We start from the raw sequence: 25,640 nt of genomic DNA, 5'->3' as shown, positions 1-25,640 counted from the left end.
TTGCTTTGTCATTATGGAGTATTGTGTGTAGATTGATGAGGAAAACGTTTTTTTATTCCATTTTAGAGTAAGGCTGTAACGTAACAAAATTCGGAAAAAGTCAAGGGGTCTGAATACTTTCCGAATGCACTGTATATACAGGGAGTACCAGTACCAGATCAATGTGCAGGGGTATGAGGTATTTGAGGTAGATATGTAAATGAATGCAGGGTAAAGTGACTAGGCATCAGAATAGATTATGATAATAAGAGGAAAATTGAGAACAGATTAGTAGCAGCATATGAGTGTAAAAGTATGTGTGTGTATATACACTGAGTTTACTAAACATTAGGAACACCTTCCTAATATTGAGTTGCCCCCCCCCCCCCCCAGCCTTGCAGTTCTTGACACAAACTGGTGTGCCTGGCACCTACTACCATACCCGGTTCAAAGGCATTCAATATTTTGTCTTACCCATTCAGCCTCTGAATGGCACACATACAGCATCCATGTCTCAATTGTCTTGAGGCTTAAAAAATCATTCTTTAACCGTTCTCCTTCCCTTCGTCTACACTGATTTTGAAGTGGATTTAACAAGTGACATCAATAAGGGATCAGTCTAAAGTATGTAATGGAAAGAGCAGATATTCTTAATGTTTTGTATACTCAGTGTATAGTAGTGTGTGTGCATAGGGTCAGTGCAGATAGTCCAGGTAACCATTTATTTAAATATTTAGCTTCTACCCCGAAGCCATAAGTCTGCTGTCTCGGAGCCTGTTGGTTTGAGAGCTGACTCTTCGGTACCGTTTGCCGAATGGTAGCAAAGTGAACAGGCTATGCCTAGGGTGGCTGGAGTCTTTGGAAATGTTTTGGGCCTTCCTCTGACACGGCCTGATATAGAGGTCCTGGATGGCAGGGAGCTCTGCCCCAGTGATTTACTGGGCTGTCCACACCACCCTCTGTAGCGCTTTGTGGTCGAGGGCGGTGCATTTTCCATACCAAGCGGTTATGCAGCCAGTCAAGATGCTCTCGATGGTGCAGCTGTCAGACTGTTTGAGGATCCGAGGGCCCATGCCAAATCTTTTCAGCCTCCTGAGGGGGAATAGGCACTGTCACGACTGTGTGGGTGTGTGTGGACCATGTTAAGTCCTTAGTGATGTGGATGCCAAGGAACTTGACACGCTCGACCCGCTCCACTACAGCAATGTGGATGGAGGCGTGCTCTCCTCTCTTTCTCCTGTAGTCCACGTTCAGCTCCTTGGTCTTACTGACGTTGAGGGCGAGGTTGTTATCCTGGCACGACAATGCTAAGTCTCTGACCTCCTCCCTGTAGGCTGTCTCATCGGTGTCAGTGATCAGGCCTACCACCGGCATATCGTTAGCAAACTTGATGGTGTTGGAGTTGTACGTGGGCATGCAGTCGTGGGTGAACAGGGAGAACAGGAGGAGACTAAGCACACATGGCAATCTTACATAGTTATTTCCCCTCTTGTCCAGGTGGGAGAGGGCAGTGTGAAGTGCAATTGAGATTGCATCATCTGTTGGGGAAGTAGATGAATTGGAGTGGGTCCAGGGTGTCTGGGGTGATGGTGTTGATGTGTGTCATTACCAGCCTTTCAAAGCCTTCATAATTTCTGATGTGAGTGCTACAGGGCGATAGTCATTTAGGCAGGTCACCTTGGAGTTCTTGGGAACAGGGACAATGGTTGTCAGTGTTGACAGTTCTTTGCACAGTGCTGATATTCTCTTATTCCTAAACAAACTTTAAACTTTAGAAGATGACACAGACAACGGCTTCTGAGTATATGTAAAATATCTTTAGTTATGCAATTGCAGGCAGAAGTTAAGAGTCAACAGGATTTGTATAGCTCTTCATAAGTTCTGCAAAGTGTCTAAAACAATCTCTGCCTTTTTATACTAGCACTCCCTTCCCATAGCGTGATGTTTACCCCTGACCCTGAACTTGCCCTAGCAACAACAAAGTATTCTTCCTAATCCTGTCTTTCCACGAACTCAGTATCAGGGGGTGAGGTGTCAGACAATAAAACCAGACATGTCTAAAGACAATGTGGCAAGTGTGGTTGCAGGCTTCTGAGAACTTTCTGCTGTCAAGGCCTCCATAGTTTTTAATAATGTAAGCAAATGCGCATAATAGATAAGAGATTCCCCATCATCAGTTTGCAACGTATTGGGATTACAGACTGACGCAAGGAGAGATTAAAAATGTCAGTGAAGACACTTGCCAGCTGGTCTGTGCATGCTTTGAGAATGCACACTGGTATTCCATCTGGCCTGGCGGCCTTGTGAGTGTTAACCTGTTTTAAAAGTTTTACTCACATCGGCCACAGAGGGCAAGATCATGCAGTAATCCGGAACAAAGGGCTTTCACGCAAGACTCAGTGTTGTATTCCTCGAAGCAAGCATAAAAGGCATTTAACTTGTTTGGGAGTTCTGCATCACTGGGCATCTCACTGCTGGGTTTCCCTTGGTAATCCGTTATCATCTGCAAGCCCTGCCACATGTGACGAGCATCGTATCGACGTTGTATCTGATGTATCGCTATATCCTCTTCTGTCACTTCCTCAAGCTCTCATTCCTCAAGTACTTAGAAAATATTTCAGGAACCGAGAAATGACATCATGGATAAACGTCAAGAGTCCCCCCACCAAAGTGGATATGACCCTACCACACAGGTCAAGGGCACCACTCCCCAGGGATACCACCCTAACGGTCCTGTATGTGTGACTCTCTTCCTGTGTGTGACTCTCTTCCTCACTGACTCACTCCACTTGTCAGACAATTACCATGACTCAGCCGGAGAGACAAAAAAGTCCATCACTGACTGTTCCACAGAATTCCCCATTCTCCCATTTGGGACTCTATGTGAAGCACAGCATTCCTCCTAGCCAACTAACCCTGTAGAAACCTGGAATGCATTGTTAATTGGGAGCTCTGATGTCGTCATAAGGGGAACGAAAGAAAGCAAGGCTACATAAACATCAGAGCACCAAATTAGTGTGACCTGCTTTTATTCAACATTTTAAGGGTGCTGTGGCAGAATTACTTCCTCATTTCATGTCTTGCTTCTGTAGAAGTCTGTATTTATAGTATGCTGATGTTTTTCGCTGTGTCCTTCTGCTTTTTTTGCAAAGTTAGCATGGTGATTCAAGTTCAGTCCCTCTATCAGTTATAGGCATAGCCTTTGCCTAGACCTCAAAACGTTTAGATCCAGCTTTCATGATTGAGTAATAGATATACCTTTTTTGTAATATAATTTCACAATTACTATCACCTTTCCTTTGACTTCGCTATACAGTATATAAACAGGCATCTCTGTGTGGTGTGATAATTTGACGATAGGATGTTTCAGCCTCCTGGAGGGCCCAAGGACAGTGATAAGACTGTTTGTAAACCACTTAGGATGTTCCACTGCAGAGAATACTAATGAACATGTGTATCTGCAGTGGAGAGGCAGCGCTGGGTGCTGGAGGGGCTGTGACAAGGCCCCCATTGTTGATGTGCAGAGAGTGGGAGAATGGCAGGGAGGGAGGGAGGGAAAGGGGGAGAGAGGGAGGGAGGGAAAGGGAGCCACTGCCTCAGTCTGGATCGACTAGTACGGAGCGAGACGAGCATGACATGACATTGTGAGGACAAAGAGAGAGCTGCTAGTTCATAACAATCCAACTTTCACAACTTCTACTGCTCCTCCCTCCGCCACCTCTATCTGCTTACCTCACTGGTGTTACTGTGAAACTATTCAACAGATTACTCAACAATGATAGAAATGTATGAATGTATACCATTATTGTGGATATATGTCCATCTATTCATTGAGGATGTTTTAAACACTCCTAAAGATGTTCGGCCTCCTGACGATGATACACATGCAGCTTGCATTTCAATAGTATCTATGTTTATCTGCTGGTTATCTCTTGCTATTTTTAAATGGCTGATCATGAATATCAGGCCCATCTCTCGGTCTGTTGTGGTTTAGCATGACTACGCTGATGTATCAGTTGAGTTGAGTCATACATCTGTATAAACGGCTAAGTGAGCTGAGGTTAATGTGAATGTTGTCAAGATGTCCTATGTTACAACAGTCTTCTAGCCCAGTGCCACTGTGGGTACAAGATGTGCTCCTAATCTACATGATTCTGCAGAAAGCTTGCCAAGAGTTCCCATGGAAACGCCAGTGTATGTTCATTCACTGCTGGAAGAAAACGTTTCCCCTCTACAGCACTGATTGTACTGTTTTAAGGGTTTTCCTCCCTTTCTGTTGTCGAATTTGAGTTAAAAGACTCAGGTCACAATAAATTAAATTAAATTGAGCAATATAACACATTATTTCTTACTAATACATTTCTTGTTTCAGAACATTACAAAGCATGGCCATCTGTTTTTTGTGTTTTTATTTTATTTAATGTACAGTACTATTTGTTTGGACTATTTTTTACATTGTAGAATAATAGTGAAGACATCAAAACTATGAAATAACACACATGGAATCATGTAGTAACCAAAAACTTGTTAAACAAATCAAAATATATTTTATATTTGAGATTCTTCAAATAGCCACCCTTTGCCTTGATGACAGCTTTGCACACTCTTGGCATTCTCTCAACCAGCTTCACCTGGAATGCTTTTCCAACAGTCTTGATGGAGTTCCCACATGCTGAGCACTTGTTGGCTGCTTTTCCTTCACTCTGCGGTCCGACTCATCCCAAACCATCTCAATTGGGTTGAGGTTGGGTGATTGTGGAGGCCAGGTCATCTGATGCAGCACTCCATCACTCTCCTTGGTCAAATAGCCCTTACACAGCCTGGAGGTGTGTTGGGTCATTGTCCTGTTGAAAAACAAATGATAGTCCCACTAAGCCCAAACCAGATGGGATGGCGTATCGCTGCAGAATGCTGTGGGAGCCATGCTGGTTAAGTGTGCCTTGAATTCTAAAAAAAATCACAGACCGTGTCACCAGCAAAGCACCCCCACACCATCACACCTCCTCCTCCATGTTTACAGTGGGAACTACACATGCGGAGATCATCCGTTCACCCACACCGCGTCTCACAAAGACACGGCGGTTTGAAACAGAAATCTCCAATTTGTACTCCAGACCAAAAGACAAATTTGATTAGTGGTTTCTTTGCAGCAATTCGACCATGAAGGCCTGTTTCACACAGTCCCCTCTGAACAGTTTATGTTGATGTGTTTGTTACCTCAACTCTGAAGCATTTAATTGGGTTGCAATTTCTGAGGCTGGTAACTCTAATGAACTTATCCTCTGCAGCAGAGGTAACTCTGGGTCTTCCATTCCTGTGGCGGTCCTCACGAGAGCCAGTTTCATCATAGCGCTTGATGGTTTTTGCGACTGCACTTGAAGAAACTTTCAAAATTCTTGACATTGACAGACCTTCATGTCTTAAAGTAATGATGGATTGTCATTTCTCTTTACTTATTTGAGGTGTTCTTGCCTTAATATGGACTTGGTCTTTTACCAAGTAGGGCTATCTTCTGTATACCACCCCTACCTTCTCACAACACAACTGATTGGCTCAAACGCATTAAGAATGAAAGAAATTCCACAAATTAACTTTTAAGAAGGCACACCTGTTAATTGAAATGCAGTCTACCTCATGAAGCTGGTTGAGAGAATGCCAAGAGTGTGCAAAGCTGTCATCAAGGCAAAGGGTGGCTATTTGAAGAATCTCAAATATATTTTGATTTGTTTAACACTTTTTTTGGTTACTACATGATTCCATATCTGTTATTTCATAGTTTTGATGTCTTTGCTATTATTCTACAATGTAAACATTTTTTTAAATAAAGAAAAACCCTTGAATGAGTAGGTGTGCAAACATTTGACTGGTAGTGTATGTATGGCAAAAATATTTTGTCCGGTAAAAAATCTGAGTGGCTGGTCTTTTTTGTATTTACCTGCCACAGTGGCTGGTGGACCAAAAAGTAAATTTTAGGCCCAGATTCCATGCCAGTTTAAACCTTAACTGTGGCATTAAGAGAAGATTGAAGATGTCCTTAGTACAGAGCCAGCTTATTGTGCCAAAGTTGTTTTTCTCATGAAAAATGCTGGTCTCCAGCCAAGTGACCTGAGAAATGTTTCCTGATTGCAGGTCCAGGACAACTTTAATCGGCAGGACTTTAACAGAATGTGCTGGACCCTGTGTGCCCGGAAGAACCTCAACAGAACCCACCTCCTCATCTCGGACGAAGACGCCTTCAAGATCTGGTGCATCTTCAACTTCCTGTCCGAAGACAAATACCCACTGGCCATGGTCACTGAGGAGGTAAGATTGGACAGGGATCGTGTTCATTAGGCACCAAACGGAAGAAAAAGGACAAACAGGCTGGCACTGTCCAATAAGAAATGCTAATTTCTGTTTTCTGTTGCAAAATGTTTTAAAACGTTTCCATCGGATGCCCTAATGAACATGACCAGGGCTCTGATGCTGGCACATTTAGCCCCAACACAAACATTTTTCACATTTTAGTCATTTAGCAGATGCTCTTATCCAGAGCGACTTACAGTGAGTGAGTGCATACATTTTCATACTGGCCCCCCGTGGGAATCGAAGCCACAACCCTGGCGTTGCAAACGCCATGCTCTACCAACTGAGCTACACGGGACTCACTTTGTGCAACATTTGGGTTGATCATTACCAGATAAATCAGTCGTCAGTTGTAAAGCTAATTAGTCTGAAACTAATGATATAACATTGTTTTCCTGTTCCGTATTGCACATCAATGATACCTCAACCTCTTTCAAAGTGGACTACATAAGAAGGGAGTGGGTTATGGGTAAAGAAGTGTTGTTCTGATCCACTGTTGCTTTTTACATGCTGCTTTGGAGAAAAACCCTCGCCACTCCCAATCCGCTCTCACAGAAAAGGAAGTTAGCAACTTCCTGTTAAATTACGTATCAGGATTTATTGTTGACGTTAAACAATGTTGTCAGTATAAGTAAGGTCATTTTGGGAAACAGTGTGTAGTTTCATATAATTATTGCTGTGAGGATTATAACTACCTTTTATTATTCCTCAGCATGCAAATGCATGTAACACACAGATTGTCACTTCAAAGGTATTATAAGTCTTTTTTTTAAGTGTTTGTGGTTTCAAATTTCAAATTGTGTTAGTCGCATGTATGGGAAACACATGGTGTACATCGTCCAACAAAATGCTTACTTGCAGGTTCCTTCTCGATAATGCAACAACAATAAGAAATGATAAAATATAAGAATACGAACATAAAGTAAATGGCTCAGTAGAGTAGAATAAACATTTTAGCATAAGTATAATACAGGAAGGCACAATTTGTAGGACAATATCTACACATGTTTTGGGGAAGGGGGAATTGGGGGGCCAAGTATTTAAATTGTGCAGTATTTAGCAATCATAATAATAGTATGGTAGCAGTGGTTGTGTGTGTGTGTGTGTGTGTGTGTGTGTGTGTATATATGTCTGTGTGGGTGTGTGCTAAGGTGCGGAGAATCAGAGCAGGTGGTCAGTCCAGTTCAATTATTCAGCAGTCTGATGGCTTGTAGATAGAGCCTGTTGGTATCAGACCTCATGCTCCGACACTGTCTGCCTGATGGTAAAGGAGTAAATGGCTCGTGGCTGGGGTGTGTTGGGTCCTTGATGATGCTGTGGGCCTTCCTCAAGCACTGTTTTGAGTAGATGTCCTGGATGGGTGGGAGCACGGTCCCAGTGATGTACTGGGCCATCTTCACCACCCGCTGGAGGGCTTTGCGGTCGTGAACGTAGCAATTCCCATACCAGGCCGTGATGCAACTGGTCAGGACGCTCTCGATGGTGCAGTGGTAGTATTTGGAGAGGACCTGAGGTGGTGATGGTATTAATATTGATTGGGATTTATTGGGATCCCTAATTAGCCGCTGCTCCTGCCCTATGAGCCGTTCCGGCTCGCACAAGCCAAGGCCACCCACATACATAATATAATAAGTAATACAGTGTGTGTGTGCCCGTGTGCGCTGACCTGTGTCTGTGTACTCACCTGTGTCTCTTCCCCGCCCCCCTCAGATCGAGTACTTCCTGCGCAAGCTGACGGAGGCCATGGGTGGCAGCTGGGTGGAGGAGCGCTTCGAGGACTACAAACTTGAGCTGAGCACCAAGCAGCAGTGCCTGAGTGCCTGGGAGCTCATCACCCTGGTGGGCACTGGCACCTTCAGCAAAGGCATGGACCGCCAGACCCTCTCCATGGGCATCACCGAGGTCTTCCACGAGCTCATCCTTGATGTATTCAAACAGGTTGGCCTCAGAGCCATTTATATCTCCATATCTTGGCACAATGTTGATGTCAACCAAACTACCGTCCTCCATGTGACGTGTCCAGGGTTGATGGATAGCGTTGACCAGTGTGATGTACTAGCAATACTGTAGCATGGATCGAGTTTTTAAACACCACACACCAAAACAATGGTTGGCCGAGTGTAGTGGGGAGCCGTTCCATCAATTACTGTCTGTCGGCTTTTTATAGGGACCACATGAATATTGACGATTAGAATCTCATATGCAACACTACAAACTCATCATGGTGGCTGTGCAGTAGTCAACTAAGCAATTATACTGAAACGGCTCCTGCTAGTTTCTCAACACAGATATTAACACAACAGACAAACATAAAACTGTCTGAGCCTCCTGCTTTCTCTTGTTGCAGGGCTACATGATGAAAAAGGGCCACAAGAGGAAAAACTGGACAGAGCGCTGGTTCCTCCTGAGGCCCAACTCCATATCCTACTATGTGAGCGAGGACCTGGCAGAGAAGAAGGGTGACATCCTGCTGGATGGAAACTGCTGTGTGGAGGCAAGGAACACTAAACAACATCAACAAACACAAACAACAGGAAACAACAATAACCAAGGCTCATACATTCATTTTAACCCTTAACTTAACTAGTAATACATGTTGGTGAAAGAGTGAAAAGATGGAATGAAATTGTCTTTACAGTCATTACCGGATAAGGAAGGAAAGAAGTGTCTGTTCTACATCAAATGCTCCGACAAAAGCTATGAGGTCAGCGCGTCGGATAAGAAGAGGAAACAGGAATGGATTCAGGGTAGGAAGTGGACGTATTTAATTTATATTTAATCAGAAATGAAAGCACTCATACATTGGTCATAACGTATTCATAGATAACCAATGTATATCGTTTTTGCATTTCAAATCCTGTTGTGTAATGTAACTCTTGTAGTTCTCAATTCTCTCACCATGCAATTGATCTCCTTTTGTTATTATGGAAAGGATAGGACTGGACATCTATACTTTATTGATGGGTATAAGTACAGGGTCACGTTCAGCAGAGCACAACATTGTGGAACGTTCAGATATAAATATGTTATGTAGAATAGACATGCCTCTCTGACATGATAATAAGGAATCATGTCAGCTTTACTCATCACATTTCTATCGGCAACATTCCACAACGTTTGCCTATACTGAACATGGCCCAGCCTTGGACTTGACCCCTGTCTGGTGTCTCCTCTCCATTTCAGCCATCCAGACGTGTATCAGTCTGCTGAAGCTGGGCCAGCCGGCACCGCACCGCGAGTCCCGCCAGAAGCGGCGGGAGCTGAGGCAGAAACAGCAAGCGGAGCAGGAGGAGCTGGAGCTCAGGATGAGAGAGCTGCAGACGGCCAATGAGAACAAGCAGCATGAACTGGAGGCCATGAGGAAGGTGAGCCCACTCACAACGGTCAATGCTCTGTTGTTGATGACTGGGATGAATGCAGGAGCAGATTTCAGGAGCAGGACAACACACCCTCTTTTTGACTGATGACTGATATAAGGGCAGAACAAGTATTTGATACACTGCCGATTTTGCAGGTTTTCCTACTTACAAAGCATGTAGAGGTCTGTAATTTTTATCATAGGTACACTTCAACTGTGAGAGACGGAATCTAAAACAAAAATCCAGAAAATCACATTATATGATTTTTAAGTAATTAATTTGCATTTTATTGCATGACATAAGTATTTGATCACCTACCAACCAATAAGAACTCCGGCTCTCACAGACCTGTTAGTTTTTCTTTAAGAAGCCCTCCTGTTCTCCACTCATTACCTGTATTAACTGCACCTGTTTGAACTTGTTACCTGTATAAAAGACACCTGTCCACACACTCAATTAAACAGACTCCAACCTCTCCACAATGGCCAAGACCAGAAAACTGTGTAAGGACATCAGGGATAAAATTGTAGACCTGCACAAGGCTGGGATGGCTACAGGACAATAGGCAAGCAGCTTGGTGAGAAGGCAAAAACTGTTGGCGCAATTATTAGAAAAGGAAGAAGTTCAAGATGACGGTCAATCCCCCTCGGTCTGGGGCTCCATGCAAGATCTCACCTTGTGGGGCATCAATGATCATGAGGAAAGTGAGGGATCAGCCCAGAACTACATGGCAGGACCTGGTCAATGACCGGAAGAGAGCTGGGACCACAGTCTCAAAGAAAACCATTAGTAACACACTACGCCGTCATGGATTAAAATCCTGCAGCGCACGCAAGGTCCCCCTGCTCAAGACAGCGCATGTCCAGGCCCGTCTGAAGTTTGCCAATGACCATCTGGATGATCCAGAGGTCTGGTCATGTTGTCTAATGAGACAAAAATATAGTTTTTTGGTCTAAACTCCACTCGCCGTGTTTAGAGGAAGAAGAAGGATGAGTACAACCCCAAGAACACCATCCCAACCGTGAAGCATGGAGGTGGAAACATCATTATTTGGGGATGCTTTTCTGCAAAGGGGACAGGACGACTGCAACGTATTGAGGGGAGGATGGATGGGGCCATGTATCGCGAGATCTTGGCCAACAACCTCCTTCCCTCAGTAAGAGCATTGAAGATGGGTCGTGGCTGGGTCTTCCAGCATGACAACGACCCGAAACACACAGCCAGGGCAACTAAGGAGTGGCTCCGTAAGAAGCATCTCAAGGTCCTGGAGTGGCCTAGCCAGTCTCCAGACCTGAACCCAATAGAAAATCTTTGGAGGGAGCTGAAAGTCCGTATTGCCCAGCGACAGCCCCGAAACCTGAAGGATCTGGAGAAGGTCTGTATGGAGAGGTGGGCCAAAAATCCCTGCTGTGTGTGCAAACCTGATCAAGAACTACAGGAAACGTATGATCTCTGTAATTGCAAACAAAGGTTTCTGTACCAAATATTAAGTTCTGCTTTTCAGATGTATCAAATACTTATGTCATGCAATAAAATGCAAATTAATTATTTAAAAATCATACAATGTGATTTTCTGGATTTTTGTTTTAGATTCCGTCTCTCACAGTTGAAGTGTACCTATGATAATAATTACAGACCTCTACATGCTTTGTAAGTAGGAAAACCTGCAAAATCGGCAGTGTATCAAATACTTGTTCTCCCCACTGTATGTGATAGGCCTATCTGGCTTATATGATTATGATGGTCATAATGCCTCTTGACAGTGTCAAAGTGTATATTTCTGAAAGTTATTTTAAAATATGATTAAAAAAACATGACTAAATAATTAATTACAACGAGAAAATGTGGGTTTTGACACTCTTATGTAGGTGTCATAACTAGCCATAAAATAACACATATGTCACAACAGGTGTAAATATATGGGTCATGACAGTGTTATGACCATGTTATGTCAGCTGTTATGACATATTATGACATGGTAATGGGTGTCAAGTAAAGAGTTACCAACTGGTACTAGTGCCACTGCACTGAGTCATTAGAATCCAGTTTCCACCTAATATCTCCACTGTTCTTAGTCTAGTCTGGAAGTCATGAGGATAGTTGCTGGAACACACTTTAAAACAGTCAGGGGAAAAAGTGGGGAGGCAGGGGGAAAGTGGATTATCTTTGTCATCGCTTAAATGAAGAGAAGACCTATGAATGTGCTTTGGCAGTGAAAGTGAAAAGACAGTGCTACATAACAATGTAGGTCACCTAAAAGACTGGTACTTTGTATGTATGAAGTTCTTCCCAAATAAACCGTTTGTGGTAGTTTCAGTGACGTGCTCCTGAATGTTAACAATAGATTAGCCCCACTTTGTGGTTTCCTCAATGGTTTCACAATGTGAGAATGTGGGTTGTGCCATTCAGGGGAACGAAGGGTGTGTGTGTGTGTGTGCACTTAGGTTTTTGTCATTTCCACTTCACTCATTTTTCCAGTTAACTCTTTTAATCCTGATTTAAGTTCTTTAGTCTGGCCTTTTGATGCAGTTTTATTCACAGTTGAAATCCAAGTATCACTGCTCAGTTGGGGGTCTTTAATTACAGATGAAATGTCACTAAAATGAGATGTTTCCTCATTTCACTCGTCAGCAGCAAAACATGGACATTTAAAATCGAATACATGATGGCAATATTCTCCTATACATGCGGTAAAGAGGTTAATGGATTGCAGACCATTGGTGACCATTAAAAAAAAAGGTGATCTAACAAAGTGGATATTCGTCAAATCCGTCATGATTTATGTGTTCTAACAGGCCCACAATGTGGTTACTAAAATCAGATGTTGATATACTGTATTTGGCTGTTTTCGCTGCATAATATTTAGAAGTTGTCCTTTTCTGGTTCCGAAAGAAATGTCTGCTAAATGCTAACTCCCATTCGTATAAGCTGGTTGCATAGTTAGCCATATAGAAATTGGTGGTGGTAGTTGAATCCATTTTTAAGTGTAATGCAGTTGATTGGTGATGATGACATGAACACCTATTGGGGTTGACATCCATACAAGCATTATACACATAAACAGTAGTCTAAATGCAGGCTAGTTTTGATGGGGGGCAATGAGGAGATTCTGGATCTTTACCCCGGGGGGGGGGGGGTATTCGTGCGTGGCATTTCAATTGTTTTGGTCGAATTCCATTGATCTCTTTACCACATGTATTGAGCTGATTATACTAACAAGGCAGTTCCGGTTAGGAGTGAAAAAACATTCGGAAATGTTATCTTATGTGGTTATTTCACTGGTCAGTGTTACTATACTAACAACATTTCATTTTCAATTTATTCACGTCCTCTATTTGCTGTAGAGATTGGTAAGAAATATTTTAAGCTCTAAATTCCAGTAAAATACCAGTGCTTCTCTTCAATACCAATTGTAGCAGAGCTCTTATAGATGAGACCCATGACTACTCATCTGGACAAGCTCACATGAGCCATACAACAATACAACTTTATTGTCCAATGTAACACATGCAGTGTAGCTGTGGACAATCATTTGGATTTACTGGGGCAACAATGTCCATGTGTCTGAATGTTCATTGTGCCTCTGGTACTCAATGCATAATGAATGAACAACAATCTCCCATTGAGGTGCGACAAGTTCCCATCTCTCATACTCACCAGTCCAGGACAGGTCTGTGATACACACAGGACTGTAGGGTGAGGGTCAGCTCTCTTTATTAACCCGTTAACCTTGGGTTCATGTGTACACAATAGCCATTCTGTGATCGGCTGGTCACTTCACACTAACCTGCCATAGTGAGTGAGTAACGAACGAGTAAGGTCAATTGACAAGTCACAGCTGCATGGAAAGAGTCAAATTGGGATTAATCACCAGTTTTGAAGATGGCACTGTAGTGGATAGCAGCCGTTTTACAGGGTCCTGACCAATTCTGCAGTTTTATGTGTTCTTACGCTGATTTGTAACTTTTTGTACATAATGTTTCCGCCATAATTTCCTATGACTGAAAACGGCTTCTGGAGATCAGAACAGCGATCACTAACGTTGATTTGGATGACAATTTATACTTTAACGAGTCGGCAGCTCTGGACGTTCTGCTTACTCCGGATTAAATTAACAACAAAGTTTAATTTAAAATAACGTAGTTGTTGGAAGGGACAATCTGCAGTTCAAAAAAGAACAAAGCGTCCTGCCTGCCATTGTGTTGGTAAACAGCTGAAGGATGGGGCTGTAGAAATTAACCACTTTCAAATTCATAGACCAAGTTATGGATGCAAGGACCGACCATCCATGAGATCAAAATGAACGTTTTAACCATGTTTTGAGGCTATAACAGTGTTGGTTTACATTTGCATTGTTTACAAACAATGGAGTAAAACAAGCTTATATTTGGGTCCTGATTGGGTATGACAGTTGAACTAAGCTCATGAGGATTTTATAAGTTACAGTGCCTTCAGAAAGTATTCATACCCCTTGACTTATTCCACATTTTGTTGTGTTACAGCCTGAATTCAAAATGGATTCAATAATGTTTTTTTCTCTCACCCATCTACACACAATACCCCATGACAAAGTGAAAACATATTTTTAGAAATGTTTGCAAATTGATTGAAAATGAAATGTAGAAATATCTAATTTACATAAGTATTCACACCCCTGAGTCAATACGTTAGAATCCCCTTTTGGCGGCCTCCCGAGTGGCGCAGCAGTCTAAGGCACTGCAGTGCTTGAGGCGTCACTACAGATCCGGGTTCGATCCCGGGTTGTGTCGCAGCCGGCCGCGACTGGGAGACCCATGAGGCGGGATGTCCTTGTCCAATCGCGCTCTAGCGACTCCTGTGGCGGGCCGGGCACATGCACACTGACATGGTCGCCAGTTGTACAGTGTTTCCTCCGACACATTGGTGCGGCTGGCTTCTGGGTTAAGCAAGCAGTGTGTCAAGAAGCAGTGCGGCTTGGCAGGGTCGACGCGTGGCTCTCGACCTTCGCCTCTCCCGAGTCCGTTCAGGTGTTGCAGCGATGGGACAAGACTGTAACTACCAATTGGATATCACGAAATTGGGGATCAAAAATAAATAAATAAATAATCACATTTTGGCAGCGATTACAGCTGTGAGAATTTCTGGGTAAGTCTCTAAGAGCTTTGCATATTTGCACATTATTCTTTTTTAAATTCTTCACGCTCTGTCAGGTTGGTTGTTGATCATTGCTACACAGCCATTTTCAAGTCTTGCCATTGATTTTGAAGCCGATTTTGAATCAAAACTGTAGCTAGGCCACTCAGGAACATTCAATGTCGTCTTGGTAAGCAACTCCAGTGTGTATTTGGCCTTGTGTTTTAGGTTATTGTCCTGCTGAAATGTGGCTTTGTGTCCCAGTGTCTGTTGGAAAGCAGATTTGAACCAGGTTTTCCTCTAGGATTCTGCCTATGCTTAGCTCGATTCTGTTTATTTTTATCCTACAAATCTCTCTTGTCCTTGCTGATGACAAGCATACCTATAACATGATGCAGCCACCACCATGCTTGGAAAATATGAAGAGTGGTACTCAGTGATGTGTTGTGTTGGATTTGCCCCAAACATAATGCTTTGTATTCAGGACATAAAGTTAATTTCTTTGCCACATTTCTAGCAGTTTTACTTTAGTGCACTTTGACATTATGGGATATTGTGTGTAGGCCAGTGACACACAATCTCAATTTAATCCATTTTAAATTCAGGCAGTAACACAACAAAATGTGGAAAAAGTCAAGGGGTGTGAATCATCATTAATTTAAAAGTTAAAAGATGTATGCAGATTGCCCCCCTTTTTCCTTTTGGAAAATAGAGCCAAATTAGAAAAATAAATTCTACCAAATAGGTTTCAATCAACATCGATCCTAATATTTCATTCAACAACTCACTAAGTTAAGATACATTTCTTGATATTCATTGTCAGCATTCGATGACATTGGGCCAATCTTGATAAAAAGGGTGGTTTTTGGGCAGCAAAGACGCCAAGGTAGACTTCAGTGCTGTGCTTTCAATTCCTCTTCAGGAGCTTTTCAGATGGCTTTGTTTACAAAGCAGTATATCCTTTAGTTTAGGTTAAGCATTGAGTCATGCATTGCATTGTGTAGATTTCATTTTTAATTCAGAAATGAATGGCCATTTATAAATTATTTCATTCAAATTTCATCCATACGTTTAGAAGGAAAGAAGACTATGGGCTCTATTTTTGGCTAGTGCTTAGGTGATGCAAGTGCCAAACACATTGGTTTGCAATTTCAGCATGTCAAAACTGGCGCTGTGGCGTTTTCTGCCCTGTGCGCCAGGTTCAGCAATTTACCCGTATAATATCAGCTCGCTTGCGCTGAGGTGGGAGGGGTGGCAATATTTGAGGTATGTCCTTGAAAACAACCACAAAAGTGACAATTTCATGCAGCGCTTATCGGGAGATTTAAGAGCAACTAAAAGCAGGTCTTGGTGGTAACGTGGTTGGTAATTGCATGGATTTTGTGAGCGGAAGCACAACGTACAGTGCCCTTATGCTCATGGAACAATAGAGGAGATGTTATTTTTGTGCCTGTAACATAAACTGTTTGTTTAATTTGATTAAATACCAAACTCATTAGAATGATTCAGCGTCCTGGCTTTATGATGAGAACATCCAGCTCGCATGCAATGGAATTTAGGAGCCGTCTGCAATTTCTGGAGAAGTGTTAATGCGATATGTAAGATGGTTCCATTATGTTCATAAAACATAACATTTTGGAGCAGGTTAACGGTGAGTGGACATTCTCTTTATATTGGATCTTTATCCAGCTTTTGTGAAAAGTTTGGATGTGTGTAAAACCCTCCATTGCCTGCGTTGCCTTAATATTATATGGCCACGGGAAGCAATTATGGTGCCTGTAACTGTATTTAGACATGGCCTATTTAAAATAAGTTGTTTAGATTTGAATTAGATTCTAATTATTTACTCTCTTTTTAGGCCTTTATAAATAGTGAATTGAATCTTGCTTATTGACTACGTTTGGCATGTCCATGGCTCAGCCATAATGTAATTTACAGTAGGCCTAGCCCCTATATCAGTGTGAATGCTATGTTTAACAATCTATTACCATATTGAAGCCATGCAATTACTTAGAACAATGTGGACTGGAAACATGTTCAACGTATTTAACAAAGATGGGATAGGCCTACATTTTGTTTCTGTAGGCTATTTAACAAACTAGGCTATAATGGACTAACATTCGAGTTGGAGTTGATGACAGCGCAATACATAAGACCGTAAATACACAATTTGAAGCAACCACATATTTAGCCATGGAGCACGTTCTGATTGGCCAATGAGGAGCAAGCCTCCAACTTTTTTTATTCATCAAAACCCAGCCCTTTCGAGCCACCACCAGCTACTGTGCCCATAATTCCTGCAGTGAAAATAGCAATAATATTTCTGACACACCCCTGGACCTATAGCGCTTCCGCCAGCGCTAAGATTTACCATTTGCGTTAGGTTTGTTAAAATAGAGCTCTAAGTGTATATGTCGTCAATTATGCTCAATTATGTAATGACTGTTCCCTTTGCTATTGGTCAGAAACTGGAGGAGGCGGCGGCCAACGCGGCGGAGGAGGAGAAGAGACTCCTGCAGACGCAGACTGAACAACAGGATCGCTACAGGATGGACCTGGAGAGGGAGAAAATGGTAGAATATAATATGCCATTTAGCAGACGCTTTTATCCAAAGCGACTTACAGTCTTGCGTGCATACATTTTTTGTGTATGGGTGGTCCCGGGGATCAAACCCACTACCTTGGCGTTACAAGCGCCATGCTCTACCAGCTGAGCTACAGAGGACCACATAAATGACATCTGTTTATGGTACCGACCTACACACAATTTAGTGGCCAAAGGAGAAACTGTTTGGACTGTAAGCTGCACCCACAGCTGACTACTAACCCTAATGTGGCCGGCTACTTAATTGACTTCAACAAATTGCCCCCGCACCCCTTTAGTTGGCTACTTTTTCATTACGCTGGCTTTTCAGGAACACACTGCACCCAAGGAGTAGGTACAAGTTGTCCCTAACCACTGATTCAGCTTTTTCAGCAGTTTCTCTCTTTTTATCCAGTGAATTCTTGGGTCCACGAAAAGGATTGAAACGTTCTAGTTATTTTATCCATCTGTTTATGCTCTTAAGCTCATAACCTCTGACATTTAGTCCACACAACCTACTGGCAGACTTTATAAATGACATCTGTTTATAGGACCATCCATCAATGAGGTGTTACATTATTTCATTCTCTCAAGTCAATGTTTGCTCTGTTTCAGGAAGTACCCACAAGGGTTGCTTCCTTTTTTCTGTTATAATGAAAAAATAAAAAACGGAACAACGTCATTTTTCAGATTGGAAACACTTGCCATTGCTAATGCCAATCTTAACATAATTAACTTTCATAGCCTGAATGGTAGGGCTGAATGATAGGAAGTTAGTGGGCTTAAGATAGAAAAGGAAGTGAGTGTTATACAATGGGTTAAATTAGTGATATTAAAGGGATAGTTCACCCAAAGTAGATTTAATAAATTTAAGTGAGTTAAATAAGTGCTATAGCCTACTAAGCGCTGACTCCTAGTGAATGGGACCGCCGGTCCAAGAGCACCACTAGATTTAGTCTTAGATACCTGTAGTGCTCTTTATACATTGTCTTCTCGCTGGTCCTCAGGTGCGACAGGAGATGGAGGAGCAGGTGGCTCAGAAGTCCAGTGAGCTGGAGCAGTACCTGCAGCGCGTCCGGGAGCTGGAGGACATGTACCACCTCCTGGAGGATGCCCTGGAGGATGAGAGAGGCGCCAGGCAGGACGAAGAGACGGTTCGCAGGCTCCAGGCCCGGTCAGTGCTCCACACACAGATACACAAAGGCAGGCATATACGCACGCACTCACACTCTTGAGATGAATGTACATTGATGGACTTCATTGTCTCTCTGGCTGAGTCACTGTAATTGTCTGACAAGAGGAGTGAGTCAGTGAGGAAGAGGGTAACGCAACACACACACACACACACACACACACACACACAAAGCCCCCCAAATGGATTCCATCTCTGTGGATACACTGAGACACGAGAGGGCCACACACACACCCTGCATACACGTGGGCAACAGTCCCTCCAGTACAGAAACACTTCCTTCCTTCCGCTATGCTGACATTCGTGCTTCTGTGGATTCAGCACTTCTCACATTGTGTTCTGAGTAGGGATTTGTGTGGGGGTGCGTGTATATGTGTGCAAAGTGTTGATCAAAACACATCTCTTTTTTGTTTGAATATGACACATTCTGTACTATCTCTTCCCTTTACTTTCTGTGCATGTCTCTCCAGGTTACTAGAGGAGGAGGCTGCCAAGCGGGCTGAGCTGGAGCAGATCCACCTTCACCAGCAGAGGGCTATCTCTGAGACGGAGGCGGAGAAACAGGAGCTGGAGAAGGAGAGACTGGCCAAGGAGAGTGCCCTGCAGGCTGCCATGCTGCAGCTGGAGCAGCTGGAGCGTGAGAGGCAGGGGGCACTGCAGCAGTACCAGGTGAGACATTTATATCCAGGATGAAGATTCACGGCCTACTTCTGTACTAATTTGGGTCTGTTAGAACTGGGGTGCTTGAGTTGTGGGTGCGAGAACAATAGCTAATTAGATATGTCGGGGGTGCTAGAGCAGTGTCTTGTGTGGCAACTGCTACCAGATGGCGATTGTAGGGGGCACTAGAGTTCTACAGGTGAGCCTGTTTCAGTATTAAAAACCGACTTCCACTTAATTGGAAAACGATATTACTTACTTGTACAAATCGACCAAGATCGTCTTTTCTTTGTTTGTCACAGGACGTAATGCAGAAACTGGAGGATGCAGCGAATAACACCAGGACCTGGAAACATAAAGTGGCCCAACATGAGGGATTAGTCCGCCTCATTCAACCAGGTAACACAACACTATATTACTGTACACTTTCCCTCTCTCCTCCTTTTATCAACACTCTCTCTTCATTTAGTTATCTTCCCTCTCTTTCTGTCCTGGGTGCATCTCAATCTAAAGTGGCTTCCTCTCCTCATTTCCTTTCCTTTGTCTGCAGTGATGTGAAATAACTTTCTGATTTGTTTTCTCAGGTTCAAAGGGGCCTCAGAAGATCACTAACTGGGGCCCAGCAGCCTTCACTGAGGCAGAACTAAGCCTGAGGGAGAAAGATTGGCAGGAGAAGAAGAACCGACCCGCCCAGACCCAGTAGAGCCCCCATTCCCACATTCAACACACTCATGGTTGCTGAAACATTGATGGAACATTGATGCAACTTTGCCCTCAGTGTGCAATGTTGCGTCTTCAGCATTCATTAACTCAAAAGGGAACAGGGAAGGCAGGCTCGCTTTTACACAGATACCAGGGTTGTGTTCATTAGGCAGCAAATGGAAGACAATGAACTTAAACAGCGAGGGCCTACATGGACTTGTTGTCCACATGGACTTGTTGTCCGATAGGAAAGGCTTCTTTTTCCGTTGCAAAGCGATTTGAAACGTTTTCTGTTGTGTGCCCTAATGAACACGACCCAGTTCACAGCATGTGCTGCACAGGTCTTTATACTACCTGGATTTCCTGACAGGAAAATGAGCAGCAAATTGTTTTCATATGAAGGACTAAAGGAGCTGCGCACTTGATTCAATGTCTGCGAGGATGGTGGAGTGTGGTCCGAAACGTTAGATTCCTTTATCAAAACGTTTTTGAGCGTTTCAAATCTTTTTTTTCTAAGGGATTTCACAAGTGTGTCTTTTGTAAATTTAAAACTACAGCTTGCATCGTTTTAATCAGTTCTTGGGTTAGCGTTTTTGGTTCCATTGCCAAAGTGATAGCACTTAATAGCCCATAAAGTAGTATGAACAAAACTCCATGTTAACATCATCAAATTACATTACTCATGAAAATAATCATCAAATAACTGGAGCTTGGCTCACTAACTAGCCACCATACTGTTCTACTCCCATTATTAAATGTAATTTTTGCATACACATATTGTGATAAATAAGACATTTGCAATGCTACACTGTAACGAAAAACTGTATGTAATTGGGGGTATTATCAACATTAAAATACCCGTAAACATTTTACTGCAACATACTGTACATTATGGTGCATTGTGGGAAAATGTTATGGGCCAGGAAATAATTGCTGTATTTCGAATGGTACTGTAATTTCACCACACAGAATACAGTACTGTATCTTTGGCACGCAAAAAACCTTTTGACCACTAGTGGGTGCATGGTTTTGTTGTTTCTGGCTCATTAACATATTTCGAGGCATGCCTTGTTAGAGGCTATATTTGTTGCACCTGTGAGTATGAACTCCTATGTGGTTATAGTGGCCCAAAAATAGAGCTCCCCAGGTTGTCGTCCTAAAAACCGAAAATGAGTTACTGCCATCCCTATGGGGGAAATTAATGGGGTTTTGGGATAAATGCCCCAAATAAGGTCTGACGTTAACACAGGCTTAGGAGATCTTATATGTTTTATTCTATGAGATAATATCAGTCAGTTAACATAGGCTTCATAATTCATAAAAGTTATGTGCTTTCATGCTTATTTTGATTACATAAATGCTTCAAAATTCACAGTGACGTTACCTGATGAAGAATATCTCATAGAACAAAACATGTAAGGTCATAAGCCTGTGTTTACCACAGACTTTATTTTCAGCGTTTATCCAAAACCCCTACAAAAACCTGATTCCTTTCCCCATATGCTTTGGCCAAGGAGCCAAGGAGGAGTTAGTGCCTACAAAAAGATACCATTACTATTGCTCTCTATTTAAATTCTATAGGCGACAGATTGGAGTGGCACAAAAATGGTTAAGCATTGTATTTTAATGTGCCTTTTGGTCTGTTTTGCCCTGTAGTTGCTGTCAGTTTAAAAGCCTTCGTTGGCCCCTAGAAGTGTGCGTGATATAAAAGTTAGTGCCTACAATAATTTTATGCAATTGTTGCAAGGATGCACGTGTAAGTAGAGAACTGATTGTTGATATATAATTTAACAATAGACATAAGACCACAGTCTCTGTAACTGATATGATGCTGACAAGGGGAATGGTATGGTAGTTTCAAATTATGTACTCCAGGGGGCACTATAGTTTCAGAAAACGCAGGCTTTGCGTCATTGGTCATCTACAACACAGTTTCCTTTCATTTATGTAATGGATAATACAACATGTTATGCTGTCGTGTGTGTGTTTTGGGGGCCATATTTCCATTACTTCACTGCACAAACCCTCCACTTTCTAAAATAAAATATAATCTTGTCTTCTCCTAACTACACTGAGATGCAAACCAAGATTATCTACATTGTTTTGTATTTATCTACTGAAAAACTTTAACATTCCTTCATATTGAAATAAATATTGTTTTTATAGATTTTCTTGGCCAAATCCAGTGGTGTTAAGTACTTAAGTATTTTTTTTGTGTATCTGTACTTTATATGTTTGACTACTTTTACTCTACTACATTCCTAAAGAAAATAATGTACTTTTTACTCCATACATTTTCCCTGACACCTGGAAGTACTCGTTACACTAACTTATCATGAGAACATCCCTGATCATCCCTACTGCCTCTGCTCTAGCGGACTCACTTAACACAAATGCTTAGTTTGTAAATTACAGTTGAAGTTGGAAGTTTACATACACTTAGGTTGGAGTCATTAAAACTTGTTTTTCAACCACTCCACAGATTTCTTGTTAACAAACTATAGTTTTGGCAAGTCTGTTAGGATATCTACTTTGTGCATGACACTAATTTTTCCAACAATTGTTTACAGACAGATTATTTCACATATAATTCACAGTATCACAATTCCAGTGGGTCAGACGTTTACATACACCAAGTTGACTGTGCCTTTAAACAGCTTGGAAAATTCCTGAAAATGATGTCATGGCTTTAGAAGCTTCTGATAAGATTATTGAAATAATTTGAGTCAATTGGAGGTGTACCTGTGGATGTATTTCAAGGCCTACCTTCAAACTCAGTGCCTCTTTGCTAGACATCATGGGAAAATCAAAAGAAATCAGCAAAGACCTCAGAAAAAAATGTGTAGACCTCCACAAGTCTGGTTCATCCTTGGGAGCCATTTCCAAACGCCTGAAGGTACCACGTTCATCTGTACAAACAATAGTACGCAAGTATAAACACCATGGGACCACGCAGCCGTCATACCGCTCAGGAAGGAGACGCGTTGTGACTCCTAAAGATGAACGTACATTGGTGTGAAAAGTGCAAATCAATCACAGAACAATTGCAAAGGACCTTGTGAAGATGCTGGAGGAAACAGGTACAAAAGTATCTATATCCACAGTAAAACGAGTCCTATATCGACATAACCTGAAAGGCCGCTCAGCAAGGAAGAAGCCACTGCGCCATAAAAAAAGACAGACTACGGTTTGCAACGGTTTGCAACCAATAAGAAGAAGAGACCTGCTTGGGCCAAGAAACTAGCAATGGACAGACCGGTGGAAATGTGTCCTTTGGTCTGGAGTCCAAATTTGAGATTTTTGGTTCCAACCGGCGTGTCTTTGTGAGACGCAATGTGGTTGAACGGATGATCTCCGCATGTGTTTTTCCCACCGTAAAGCATGGAGGAGGAGGTGTTATGGTGCGGGGGTGCTTTGCTAGTGACACTGTCTGTGATTTATTTAGAATTCAAGGCACACTTAACCAGCATGGCTACCACAGCATTCTGCAGCGATACGCCATCCCATCTGGTTTGGGCTTAGTGGGACTATCATTTGTTTTTCAACAGGACAATGACCCAACACACCTCCTGGCTGTGTAATGGCTATTTTACCAAGAAGGAGAGTGATGGAGTGCTGCATCAGATGACCTGGCCTCCACAATCCCCCGACCTCAACCCAATTGAGATGGTTTGGGATGAGTCGGACGGCAGAGTGAAGGAAAAGCAGCCAACAAGTGCTCAGCATATGTGGGAACTCCTTCAAAACTGGTGGAAAAGCATTCCATGTGAAGCTGGTTGAGAGAATGCCAAGAGTGTGCAAAGCTGTCATCAAGGCAAAGGGTGTCAATTTGAAATCTCAAATATATAATATATTTTGATTTGTTTAACACTTTATTGGTTACTACATGATTCCATATGTGTTATTTCATAGTTTTGATGTCTTCACTATTATTCTACAATGTAGAAAATAGTAAAAATAAAGAAAAACCCTTGAATGAGTAGGTGTGTCCAAACTTTTGACAGGTACTGCATATACATCACTGTTAGACTGGTGTTGTGCTAGAGATAATGAAACTCAAATCAAATGTTATTTGTCACATGTGCCGAATACGACAGGTGTAGACTTTACAGTGAAATGCTTACTTACACGCCCTTAACCAACAATGGAACTTTAAGAAAGAATATAAAAATAATAATAAAAATAATAATACGAAGAAATAAAAGTAACAAATAATTAAAGTTCGACAATTTTTAGGGCCTTCCTCTGACACCGCCTGGTATAGAGGTCCAGGGTGGCAGGAAGCTTGGCCCCAGTGATGTACTGGGCCGCACGCACTACCCTCTGTAGTGCCTTGCGGTCGGAGGCCGAGCAGTTGCCATACCAGGCGGTGATGCAACCAGTCAGGATGCTCTCGATGATGCAGCTGTAGAACCTTTTGAGGATCTGAGGACCCATGCCAAATATTTTCAGTCTCCTTAGGGGGAATAGGTTTTGTCGTGCCCTCTTCACGACTGTCTTGGTGTGCTTGGACCATGTTAGTTTGTTGGTGATGTGGACACCAAGAAACTTGAAGCTCTCAATCTGCTCCACTACAGCCCCGTCGATGAGAATGGGGGCGTGCTCGGTCCTCTTCTTTTTCCTGTAATCCACAATCATCTCCTTTGTCTTGATCACGTTGAGGGAGAGGATGTTGTCCTGGCATCACACGGCCAAGTCTCTGACCTCCTCCCTATAGGCGGTCTCGTCGTTGTCGGTGATCAGGCCTACCACTGTTGTGTCATCAGCAAACTTAATGATGGTGTTGGAGTCGTGCCTGGCCATGCAGTCATGAGTGAACAGGGAGTACAGGAAGGGACTGAGCACGCACCCCTGAGGGCCCCCGTGTTGAGGATCAGCGTGGCGGATGTGTTGTTACCTACCCTTACCACCTGGGGGCGGCCCGTCAGGAAGTCCAGGATTCAGTTGCAGAGGGAGGTGTTTAGTCCCAGGATCCTTAGCTTAGTGATGAGCTTTGAGGGCACTATGGTGTTGAATGCTGAGCTGTAGTCAATGAATAACATTCTCACGTAGGTGTTCCTCTTGTCCAGGTGGGAAAGGGCAGTGTGGAGTGCAATAGAGATTGCATCATCTGTGGATCTGTTGGGGCGGTATGCAAATTGGAGTGGGTCTAGGGTTTCTGGGATAATGGTGTTGATGTGAGCCATGACCAGCCTTTCAAAGCACTTCATGGCTACAGACGTCAGTGCTACGGGTCGGTAGTCATTTAGGCAGGTTATCTTAGTGTCCTTGGGCACGGGGACTATGGTGGTCTGCTTGAAACATGTTGGTATTACAGACTCAGTCAGGGACATGTTGAAAATGTCAGTGAAGACACTTGCCAGTTGGTCAGCACATGCTCGGAGTACACGTCCTGGTAATCCGTCTGGCCCTGCGGCCTTGTGAATGTTGACCTGCTTAAAAGTCTTACTCACATCGGCTACGGAGAGCGTGATCACATAGTCATCCGGAACAGCTGGTGCTCTCATGCATGCTTCAGTGTTGCTTGCCTCGAAGCGAGCATAGAAGTGGTTTAGCTCGTCTGGAAGTCTTGTGTCACTGGGCAGCTCGCGGCTGTGTTTCCCTTTGTAGTCTGTAATAGTTTTCATGCCCTGCCACATCTGACGAGCGTCAGAGCCGGTGTAGTACGATTCAATCTTAGTCCTGTATTGACTCTTTGCCTGTTTGT

At 42.9% G+C, this 25,640-nt stretch overlaps 1 protein-coding gene across 1 annotated transcript in view; it reads left to right on the top strand.

Moving 5' to 3' along the window:
* Positions 1-22,100, top strand: part of LOC311134999 (switch-associated protein 70-like) — a gene marked incomplete at its 5' end in the record, with an annotated part of 28,732 nt that extends 6,632 nt beyond the window's left edge. Inside the window, 10 exons of the mRNA XM_084168803.1 lie at positions 6,109-6,282; positions 8,035-8,262; positions 8,672-8,818; positions 8,963-9,071; positions 9,508-9,689; positions 17,261-17,368; positions 18,387-18,553; positions 19,042-19,240; positions 19,534-19,630; positions 19,816-22,100. Of these exons, the coding sequence (XP_084024929.1) occupies positions 6,109-6,282; positions 8,035-8,262; positions 8,672-8,818; positions 8,963-9,071; positions 9,508-9,689; positions 17,261-17,368; positions 18,387-18,553; positions 19,042-19,240; positions 19,534-19,630; positions 19,816-19,934 (1,530 nt within the window). The 3' untranslated portion in view covers positions 19,935-22,100. The remainder of the gene's footprint in view (positions 1-6,108; positions 6,283-8,034; positions 8,263-8,671; positions 8,819-8,962; positions 9,072-9,507; positions 9,690-17,260; positions 17,369-18,386; positions 18,554-19,041; positions 19,241-19,533; positions 19,631-19,815) is intronic.
* Between the last annotated feature and the right edge of the window lie 3,540 nt (positions 22,101-25,640).

The sequence above is a fragment of the Coregonus lavaretus genome (assembly GCF_964263955.1).
Source record: "Coregonus lavaretus genome assembly, chromosome: 9".
NCBI lineage: Eukaryota > Metazoa > Chordata > Actinopteri > Salmoniformes > Salmonidae > Coregonus > Coregonus lavaretus.
The sequence above is the reverse complement of the archived record's forward strand: the minus strand, read 5'-3'. Positions and strand labels throughout refer to the sequence as shown.